Source organism: Apis mellifera, linkage group LG10, assembly GCF_003254395.2.
Source record: "Apis mellifera strain DH4 linkage group LG10, Amel_HAv3.1, whole genome shotgun sequence".
Classification (NCBI taxonomy): domain Eukaryota; kingdom Metazoa; phylum Arthropoda; class Insecta; order Hymenoptera; family Apidae; genus Apis; species Apis mellifera.
The window spans coordinates 329,739-342,277 of NC_037647.1; the positions used below are offsets into that span (position 1 = coordinate 329,739).

Here is a 12,539-nt window from a genome sequence, read left to right on the forward strand (position 1 = left end):
TAGAAAATATTTTAAAAGAATGTTATAAAAAAAAATCGTTGCAAGTCTTCTTTTTTAAAATTATTCCAATTAATATATAATTAAATAACAAATCCTATTTTATAATAAATATTTGAAATAATGTCTATTTGTATCGATACAATATTATTATATTACAAAATTGTTGCCAAAATTTGTACATTTTTTTATTATTTTTGGATTATTTCATATTTTCGTTGTTATCTTTTTTCGAATATATAATATTTTTTAAAATTTATCAAAAAAGCAATCAATATGTGATATAATATTCGGGAAACAAATTGGCTACAATACATTATGTTCTATGCACCGATTTAGGAAGATATTATTAAGTGTAAACTTTGTTATGTACTTGTAATATGCATAGCACTTATCATGTATAATTTTCTATTAAAATCAGTTGTATGTTTTGTAGAATAGTAAAATAAAAATTAGTTAATCAAAATCAATCCGTGAAATTTTTATATTTTATGTATTTTATTTTTGAAATCAAATTATTTATAATCTATGATAAATCATACGTTTCTCAGTAAAATAGTATTTACTTATGCAATTTTATTATTAGTAAATTGTTGCTTCATCAATAATAACATTAAATAATAAAATAGTGATTAATAAACCTTTTTTTGTTTTTTTAAACATAACAAACAATAACAATACAATATAGAGCAAAATTTTAAATTACAAAATATTCTAATTTTAATGATATATCATATCTTTATAAAAAAAATTCTAAGAGAAATTTATATTAAAAATTAAAAAAACATTAAAAAATTTAAAGCTTAATTTCTTCTCAAAGAGATTTTCCATCGATAAAAAAATTGCTCCATATATAACATATTATACATACATACAAACTTTTATTCAAATAAAAATTTTCATCAAAATTTTGTTAAATGAATTTTCTTCTCTATTTAAGATAATCAAAATATTATTATAAACAAATATATATATAAAATTGCAATTCGGAAATGATAATAAAAAAATAAGAAAAAAAAATAAGTTTCAACAATTCGACAATTTCAATATATGATTTCGATATTAGATATAAATAAATTCTATTTCGAACATTTATTATTAAGTTAAAATTTGTTATTTAATCTTATTTCGAAATATAACTTCGAAATAAATATTATTAAACTCATTAAAAAATTCTCTATACTGTTAAGAATAGTATAAAGTATAAAAAAAGGATAGCAAACAATTTAAAAAAAATAAAAATGATTTTGAAATTTCCAAAAACTTTCAATCTATAAAAAAATTACTATTGCCATATAATTCTTTTTATATTGTACAATTTTTATATAAAAAATTTTATATATTTTTTTATATAAAAGTTTGTTAATAATTATTTATATTAAGGATTTTTTATTAATTTTGATGCGCTATATGTTACCAAAATCATCATAAACAAATTTTATCAAATTTTATATGTATATATATTAATATTAATATAATTAATATAATTTTTATATATATATTAATATATAAATATAATATATAAAAATTATATTAATATAATGCATATATTAATATTTTATTTTCCGAGATATATATAAAAATATTTTTTAAATTGAGTCTATATTTGAATTAGTTTTAAATTGAAAGTTGATTAGAATTAAATTAAGTTATAGAAATAGAAATTGGAAAAATAACAGCATATAATATATTATTAAATGTTATTATATCAAAAAATGCAATTGCTCTTCTTGTATTAAAATTATATTTTTGTTAAAACAGAAATTCAGCAATTTAATCTTAAAAATATGACTCAAAATACAAAACATGTACAAAATAATCTTATTTGTATTTGTTTATAAATACAATAAGAATAGTAATACAATAAAATACTATCATAATATTTTGATCAATATTTATATTATTCTTTTTTTTATTTAATGTCACATCAACATTAAGATTGTTAGCAATAACTTAAATTAAATTAGATATTATAGTATTTTGTGAAATAATTTAATATTCTTAATGAATTTAAGTAAGTTTTGTATTTTTTCTTTTCTTAAGTAATAATTTTATTTTTGAATTTATCACGAAGAATGATATATTTAAAGATATTCTAAATCAAATATTCTATTGTTATTGTAAAGAAAACTTTAGAAATTGTTCTTTTGAGATATTATATGAATAATCTGTGAAATGACTACTTAATCTCTTCTCGATAATTTAATATTTAATGAGCGATTTTTTAGAAAAGTCTAAAAAATATTAATAAATATTATTATCAGAAACTTTCCTTACAATTTTGTTAACAAAATTATTAACAAAAAATACTGGTCAATCACAAAGAGTGTAGGCTAGTAGTGTTGATTATACATTGTCGACTGAACACGAATAAATTTATTCTAACTTCCATTATAACGCCAGTTTATTTTTTGCTTCTTTTATTAAATCATTCATATATAAATAAATAATTATAGATGAATCTAGTAGTAAAGCATAATGAATATAAATATTTGTTTATTTATTCATTATTCATGATATGATTTAATATAATTTTTTATCAATAAAAAAATATTTGTTATATTCAACATATTTTTTTCGAAATATATTGCTTAAACTTATTTATTCTCAGTCGGCCATATATAATCAATATTACTAGGCTCCGCAATTGGCGCATTAACAACGAAAATTTTTGCAAAGGAAAATATTGCTTGAAATTCTCAGAAATCTTCAGTTCTTCCAGATATTTCCAATTTTTAAAACACTCTATAAATAGCGATTTGAAAAAATATTTGAATAAGTTGATTTATTGAAAATAGTTGATATTTTGATTAATACTGAAAAGTTTCTTTCTGAAATTGAGAGATTTTCTTAATTTTTCAATTTTCAAAAAACTTAAAACAAGGCTCATTCATATATTCTCAATATTATTCTCAAAGCAGCAATCTTGTATTATATATAAGGTTCAATTTCTAGAAAATAGTTTTTTGTACTATTGAATTTATAATAATAACCAATTGTATTATAATTTAGTTTAAATCTTACAATGGATTTATATGTGTTCATTAAAATTTATTTATCTGTAAACTTGTTTCTATCTTTCCATGTATTAGCTGCTAACACTTTTACATTTAATTGTAATTGTAATTGGATTCTTTTTTAAAATTAATGTGAGCATTCTACGAAAATATATTGTCAAAAATAATGTTTAATATTTTAATAAAATCTACTTATTTGAATTACCAAAATAGTTTTTTTTTTGGTGAAATGTCAGAACAGACAATATGATTTTATTGGTAAATTTGAAAATATAATGTGACAGGATTTAATAGTTTTTAAAAGAAATTCTGTATAATATTTTTGTTTTTATCTTTATATAATATAATAAAATCATCTGCAAACAAGTTTTAGTTGAAATAGATAGAATTGAAAATATAATTTCATTTATAATAATTAAGAATAATGTAACAATTAATGTAAGACTGATTCTTGAAGAATATCATTTTGAACAATTTTCTCAGATAATATATTATTAGTTTTTATTCTAATATTTTCAATTTTTAAAAAATTTTGGATGAATACTAGAAGATGTTTCCTTGAAAGTCTAATTTTTCTAGGATTTTTAATATTCTTTTTCTACAAATTATATCATAAAATTTCTCAATCGATATTAAAGCAATATATTGTATGCTTATTAAATTGTTATAAATAAATAATTTGTATATTTATTAATTTTATTTATTAATATTTATTATTATGATCAATAATGGAATGGTGAGTTATAAAATTTTAAATAATGATATTATATTGTTGATTTTAAGATCTATAGAAATCTTTTATTTACCATTTTTTCCATTAGTTATATAATATGGCAAAAAAAATAGATCGGTAATTTTCAGAAAATATAAAATTCTTTCCAGATAATTGAAATAATATAAATAATAAATAATTAAAACATCATTTCATGATTTCGGAAATACTGTTGTTTCATATAAAATTAAAAATCCTTAATAGATTTGTAACTATTGATTTACATACTATAATAGGGGAATTGACATGGAATTGACATAATACATTTTAAATTTAATTTATTCCATAATTCCATAATGATTTAATTATTCCATTTTAAATGTATAATCTATATATATTATATCTATTTAATAATGATAACAAATTTAATCATGACTGTATTTTATATTCTTTTATTATTTTCATTGCTATTTTTGTATTCCGAGATATTCTGTCGGAAATTCAAATTTTTTTAATATTATTACTATTTTATTTCTTTTGTATCTAAGATATTTTATGAATATTTTAAAAGTTTCATCTGGATAATTTTAATATAATTTTAATAAAACGCATTAATTAAAATAGAAATAAATTCTCTAAAAAGTTGATCGATTAGACAAGATTGATAGAAAAATTTGATTAAATAATTTCAGTTGATTTAATCATATTACTAATATTGCTGATTATTTTGTTGGAAAGTTTCATGAATTTATTAATTAATGATTATATCATTTGTTGGTGCGATAAAATTTGATTTTCTATTGAAATTTTTGCACATATATTTTTGCATATAAATAATGCTTTTTTAATATTTGAATTTGTAGTTAAATTGATCATAATCAGATTTAATGTTAAATATAAAATCATTTAAGAAAAGTTTACTATTATTCGTGTTCTTATTGAATTCAACTAGTTCTATTTTCATTATTATTTAATATTGTTGTTTTAATAAGAATTTCGCATTGATTAGTCATATTTTTATATTCTTTTTACATAAAAAGCATTTAATTTTATTATAATAAATGAAAAAATTCTGTATTAAATTATAAATAATTAAATAGGATTCAAAAATTTTTAATATATTTTTAAAATTAACGAAAATTTGTTACTCATAACATGTGAAGACTCAGGTTCTCAAATCCCTACTTGAAGAAAGAATATCTTATATTATGATTCATAAAAATATTTTCTATGTTTGTATGTATATTGGAAAAACACTAAAAATAATTCTTTGAAAAAGATTAAATAGGAGTCAATGATAAGTGTATCATTAATTGATAATTTGAGATGCTTATACAAAATTATTGACTATATCTTTAGTATCTTTTTAGTATCAAAATTATTGAAATTCGAAAGATAAATTGTATAGTATTATGACTCTAAAGACGAATTATAATTTCAGTCATAATAAAAGTATTTATATTTGTATCATTAATCAATTATAATAGCTTATTCTTTGTGGTATAAAATTTTGAAAATTGTAAGTTCATTTAATTCATTTGATAATTTTCCATTCTTTCCAACATTATAGCTTCCATATTTAAACTTTTAAAAGTCTCATTGACATCAATCTTGTTGATAAATATGCATTATGCAATGAGTATGAAATAGTAATTACTTGCAAAATATAACACTATATATATATATATATATATATATATATATATATATATATATATATATAGAAAAAAAAGATTGAAACAAAACAATAGCTATAATTAACATAGTAATAATGTAGTTGATGATTCGCAATAAGTAACATATCCGATCGGTATGACTAGTTACAATGACTAGACAATTTTTATATTATCATTACTTTGTTACAAATCGAATACATGATGTAAAAAAATTATTTCAGTGATAATATTATCGGCCAGAAATTATTCTAATCAAATCAATTTTTAATAAAAAAAAATTATTGATGGAACTCAAATATCATTTATTAAAATATGATTGAATATATATATATATGGTTACAAATTTAAAAATTATTTAAATTTAAAATAAAATGTATATAATGTATATAAAATAACATGTCTGTTAAAATGTCTGTTAAAACTATGCGATAACATCTACCTATAGATAAAACTTGTTTAGAATAATTTGTTATATAATATTGTTTTGACCAACATATTTTAACCTCATCAAAATTGAGAAATTAAGAAATCGTTAATATAAATAATTATAAATTTTTCCATCTTTAAAATAACGATTATATTCAAAATGAAGTTATTGTTTCATCTTGTATATAATTATTTCTTGAATTCCATATTCGATTTTCATTTTTATATTTATCACTAATAATCTCGAATTATAATTTTCTTTTTTCTTAAACAAGAAACGAATATTTAAAAAAGATTAAAGACTTATTAAATATAAGAATTCAATATTAAAAATCTAATTCGAATGAATAAAAATTTAATTTTATTATCAATAAACATAATGTAATAAATATCATAAATTTGTATAAATATATAAAATTTCATTTTACCACATAACTAAACATAAACTTAATATAACATATATAACATAAAATAGTAGTCAAATAAAAATATTGAATATTGTGAATATATCATTAATTTCGACTTTATATAAATAGTTGATTTAAAGAGATTAATTAAATACGCGAAAATTTTATTACTTCATAATATTGAGAATTTTTTTATATAAATGACAATCCTCAGAAGTTTATGATTATGCGAAATATAATCTTTATTAATTCCTAATCAAAATCATAACATATCCTAAATACTAAAAAATAATTTTTAGTATTTTTTAAGACTGCGAATTATCCAAATTTTACATATATAACTAAAATATAAATATAAAATATATACAAGTATAAGTATAAAATATTTTTTATTTATTGTCTAGTATATTAGAAAGTATTTTTATACTAGAAAGTAGTTAGAAGAAAATCAACTATAATTAACATATTTTTTCAAATTCAATTTTGAAATAAATTTGATTCGTTTATGTGAAAAATGGATGCAAAATATACAAACAATATATAAAAAACAATAAAAAATAAATGCATAAAAAGTATTGATCTATAAAATTATTACATGAAAAAATAATTTTTTTTGTCAATTATATCGTATCATCCTTCGCCAATAAAATTAATTTCATTTTTATTTTGATTGATTTTATTAAATTTAATTTATTATAATAAGAACTTTCTTTGTTAAGATATATCGCTTTGAAGTTATTCCATTTTTTATTTACTGAGAAAAAAGAAATTTATGAATATTTTAGTATTATTTTCTTGAAGTAGGAGACTAATAAATTCTTACTTACAATTCTTCAAAAATCAAGACTTCAAAAATCAAGACTACTTTTCAATAAATTTTTGTTCATATACATTAAAAATGAAATAACTTCAAAACAATATATATATATATTTCTAAACAAAAAATATGAATACATGAATGAATGATTTATCTCTGTATCCTGTAAGTACTTATTGCAACTTGTCCGTGATAATCAAAAGGCTGAATTTATTGCATGAGCTCTGATAGTGTGTCATCACTGCTTTTTTCAGTTTCACAAATCATCAAGATCGCAAACGGAGCACAGTTGAAAAATTGCTGAGGGCGATCATACATACTGAATGCCCTGATATTTATCAAAAGAGTCTACACAAATACATATAATATTGCACGTAATTAATCGTGCTCAAAGAAAAGATAATATAAAGAGAGATTATTGTTTGGCCCGCCATATTATCTAGAGGCGTCGTTTATCTTGATTAAAAAGATCACAGTTGCAGTATAATCAACTTGCTATACGCTATCAATCGAAGAATGATACCGGTATTATGCCGTTAATTTTGCCATCGAATCACTTAAATGCTTTAATAACATTCTTCTATTCCTTGATGATTAACTTGCTTGTATTTGCATTCTGTTTCGTGTATCTACTAAATGCACTTATTGCACTTGATTTTAAATTATATATTGTATTCAGATTTTATTTTAAATGTATATATTATGCATATTCAAAAATCATAAAAATATCCTTTCGGAATTTTAAAATGATATTCTACTGAAATTATCATACATACGTCAAATGTGTTCATAGTTTTTAGTACGTTGAAGAAGAAACTCCAATTGTTGATAATATCATTAATTTTTAAATTAAGATTAAATAATATCCTGCAATCCTATATTGATCATATGCAATATGATATATATACCATAATTTCGAATGAATTATCTATATTGTTAAAGAAATAATAACAAATTATGAATATATATATATATATATATATATATATATATATATATATATATATATATATATATATACGATTAATTCCAATGAACTGAAAATATAAACTGAAAAATTATTTTATATAAAGTTAGATTCCTAATATACCCCTAAACAAAATAAAAAATCTATTCATCCAGCTTTTTCATCTCAATTTTTCAATTCAGGATCAAAGAAGAATAATTTTAATTAATCATAGAATAATTTTTCTTGTAGATATTTTTTTTTTATCATAAAATTCAGTTTATTGTTTAATATTGATCACTTTCAACGAATATTTATCAAGAAAAAATTGAAATGTGTGTATACATGTTTATACTAACAAATAAATTAGTTTGCATTATATAGTGTATTAGTTATTCGGCACGGGTGATTACAGAGCGTAAGACCTCGTGCGCAATTTATCACCGATCAGGATAGCATCGTGACTCGTAATATCACAAAAAAGGAGACCACAGAGAACAATTATTATGGAGGATTACGAGGTGGCAAGCCATTTACGAGCAATAACAGTCTAGCCTCGGCAACAAGAATAATAAATCATCATTTATTTGGCTCTAACATTGGACCTAGACATTACACGGGTAAGTAATATAGTGATATATTTTATATATCACTATAAAGTGATATGTGTATAATATATAATTTATAATGATTACACATTTTCGATATATTAATTGATCTGATTAATTGATAATATATAAATAGAAGATATATTAATATATCTTGATAATATAATATAACAAATATCATATATTTCTTTAAAAAAATATTTTTCTTGTTTTTTTTATTGAATGTATTGAGATTAATTTGGTAATTGATACTTTACTATCAACAACAAGATTTAATTATTAGAGAAAAAAATAATAATAATTTGTATATAAATATACAAATAAAATCATATGTATAATTTATACATATCATTTTATTATTTTTATGTATATATTTATAATTAGTTATATGTATATTTTATTTCTTCATAATTAATTTGTAATAATTTTAATAAATTCATATTTAATCCTTATAATTTTTTAAATATTTTTAATAATATCTATTTAAATAAATATTCAAAATAAAATTCTTTTTTTTTAAACTTTTAACTTTTTAATTTGAAATAAATATATATTATATATAATATTTTTATCAAACATAAAAATATATATCATCTTTATTTGTTTTATGTTAAAAAAATATTCCATCCAAATTATATGTTATTCTATATGTATATCTAAGAATTATTTTATATTTAATGTAAAAAAAATGATAATATTTAAAAAATAATTATATTTAATATAAAAATAAAAAATAATAGTTGCATTAATGCATAATTAAAACTAACATTTTAATTCATTTTTTTTAATTTAATATTTTAATATTTTAAGTAAAACAATAAATAATATACTTTGTATATTACATAAATTATAAGCTATAAAATCAAGTTATTTTATGATTTATATCAGTGTAATTAATTTTAAAGAAATTTTTTTCATATTATTATTTTTTATATTTTTCACATATTATAATATTAAAAAATATTTGAGAAATAATTTCAAAAAATTTTTATAAATAAAACAAAAAATTATTTTATTCGATATTTAAATAATTAAATAATTTCAAGAAAAATCAAATTTTTATTCAAATATAAATAAAAATAATAATATATTATTTAACTTCCTAGAATCAATGAAAGATTATAATAATTATAATTTTAATAATAATTATTAATTTTAAATTTTTAATTTTTTAATTTTTAAAATTTTAAATTAAAAAATTACAATAAATTCCAATTCTTTTCTTTCATTAAATAAATAAAATTAATAATTATTTTATTTATTTAAATATTTTCCAATTATTTAAATAATATTTAATATTTTAATTATTTAATGTAATATTTAAATATAATTAATAAATATAATATATTTTTAAAAAAATATTATTTTATTCTACTAAGTATATACTTTTTAATATAAATATATCTATATTAAATATATCTTTCTTATATCTATTCACAATATGTTCAATGGCTGAATCACATTATATATATTTGAGTCAATTTATTATTATATATTATTATATATTATTATCATTATATATATTTATCAATTTATCCTTTTATCGATTTTCTTTATATTCTGGGTCAACGCAATACTTGGAAATGTCTACTATATATGCAGGTCATCGAAGGCAAATTTCAGAAACGAACACTGAGAGCAAACTTTCCCTATCCGTTGATTCGATAGATAGCGAGGGTGTGCCTTTCATAGATAGGCACCGAGTATCCAAGTCAATTCTGAAGAAATCTGAAAGCAGCAATAATTATTATAACAATATCGGAGATTCAGATACAGAGAAACTTATCACGGATAATGCTTCGACCATAAGTATATGCGATAATGAAACGAGCACCTGTGATGTTTTCATCAATATAAACGGAACAAGGATGAAACAATCTGTTTCCTCATTAATGTCCAAGATGAATCAAAGCGAAGAAAAAAATTGTGTTTCAAAGATAAAGAGATCAATATTCGACGAGGTTCTCGAAGGTACTTAACTCTTTTTGTAGCCTTTTTATAATTCGTTGAAGTAAATACTAAAAAATTAATTATATGAAATTGTGTTATAAATTTATTTGTCTATTATAAATATTTATATATAAGATATCTTTTATATCTTTTATATCTTTTTATACTTTCATTCTTTAAGAGAATATCATAATTAGTCGCTTGAAAAAATCCACTAAGAAGTTGATTTTTTAATTATATTATTTAATATCAAACTTGAATATTTCAAAATAGTTTAAAAATAATATTATTTTAAAATTATTTTTTAAGGTTTTTTTTGAAATAATATTTTGATTAAATTAATTTATTTAACATAGATTTATTTATTTATTTATTTTTTAGATTTATTTATTTATTTATTTTTTAGATTTATTTATTTATTTATTTCTTAGATTTATTTATTTATTTATTTTATTATTTAGTGAACTAATAAAATATTCGTTAGTTGTATTCAATATTTTGTATCTAATTGATTTAAGATAAACCACATATATAAATCTTTAATTTTTATAGTTTCGATATTTCAAGCCTTATCATTACGCAAAAATTTATCAAAAAATATCGGTATCATAGGTTTAAATATATTTTTTTCTAAAATTCATTTTCATTTACTGTTGAAATAAGAAAAAAAGTGAATATTTTTAAGGACATATAATATTACATATCTAAGTTAGATTCAAATATTTATAATTCTAACAAATTGAGAAAACATACATTAAAAACATATATTTTTAAAATCTAAATCAATTTTTAATTTCTAATTTGTACTAGATTTATTGAAATTTAAATTTACGTAGGTTTTGAAAATTACGTAATTTATAAATTTACGTAAATTGTTTAAAAATATTTAGATAATATTCAAAAAATGTACTTGCTCTTTCTTTAATATATATGTACTTATTTACTTCTATATTTTTATATATCTCTGGGATTTAGTGATTCATTATCAATTTATTCAAATATATTATTCAAATATAAGAATTAGAATAAATAAATTTTTCTTCACTATAAATATATATAATATAAATTATTTATATATATAAATATATATAAATATATAATTTAAAATATAAATATTTTTAAAATATTATATGAATAATATTATAATTATAAAATAAAAATATTATTATTATTATAAAATTTACTCTAACAATACTTTTGTAGAATAGAAAAATATATTAATTTTTTTTATATACATGAATATAATATATGAATATTTAAGAAAATTTTTAAAAAGAATTATTTAAAATATAATGATATTACTATTAATACGATTTTTATTAAACTTTGAAAAAGCGTTAAATGTTACACAATTCGATATAATGATTCTATTCAAAGTTTGTTGTATTCTCAAGTTTCTTGTATTTTTGTTATCAATTATTCATATAATTCATTGGTAATGAAAATATTTATTAAGATGGAAATATCGACGCTATCAATATTTGGAATGTTGCATAAAATGTTATTTATAGATTATCATTATGATTAAGAAAATTAACAAATATTGTATTTGATTATAATGATATAATATTAAAAATTATTATCAAATTATATTATAAAAAATATTATCGTTCTACTGGATATAAAATTATAAAAAATAATATTCTACTATTCTACAATACTCATAAAATATATATTTTAATAATTATCAAATTCAATTTAATTTAGGCACAATTTTATCATGCTTATTCGGCTCGATTGATTTTTTTCTTAATAAAACTTTAGTGATTGATAATCATTTGATAAATTTATTATAAATCCAAATTTTGAAAGAAATACAAAAGCAAGATATTTTGAATTTCATCATTAATAGATTTAGAAATATGAAAAATAGTTAAGAGAAATCAAATCCTTTTCAGAATAAATTTTTTATTTTTATATATGTATGTATACATGTACATATGTATACGTATGTATATAAAAATTATCTGATTTAACACTGTT

The 12,539-nt window shown here is 18.3% G+C and overlaps 1 protein-coding gene across 11 annotated transcripts in view; it reads left to right on the forward strand.

Annotated features, from left to right (window-relative positions):
* Nucleotides 1-12,539, forward strand: part of LOC410060 (potassium voltage-gated channel protein Shab) — a 71,670-nt gene that overhangs the window by 58,015 nt on the left and 1,116 nt on the right. For 9 of the 11 annotated variants that reach the window (XM_026443517.1, XM_026443518.1, XM_026443519.1 and 6 more), the window contains 2 exons: nucleotides 8,414-8,618; nucleotides 10,209-10,577. In XM_026443517.1, coding sequence (XP_026299302.1) covers nucleotides 8,414-8,618; nucleotides 10,209-10,577 — 574 coding nt within the window. Of the gene's footprint in view, nucleotides 1-7,306; nucleotides 7,392-8,413; nucleotides 8,619-10,208; nucleotides 10,578-12,539 lie in introns of those variants that run through there. The other 2 variants (XM_026443525.1, XM_026443526.1) reach the window with 1 other exon arrangement.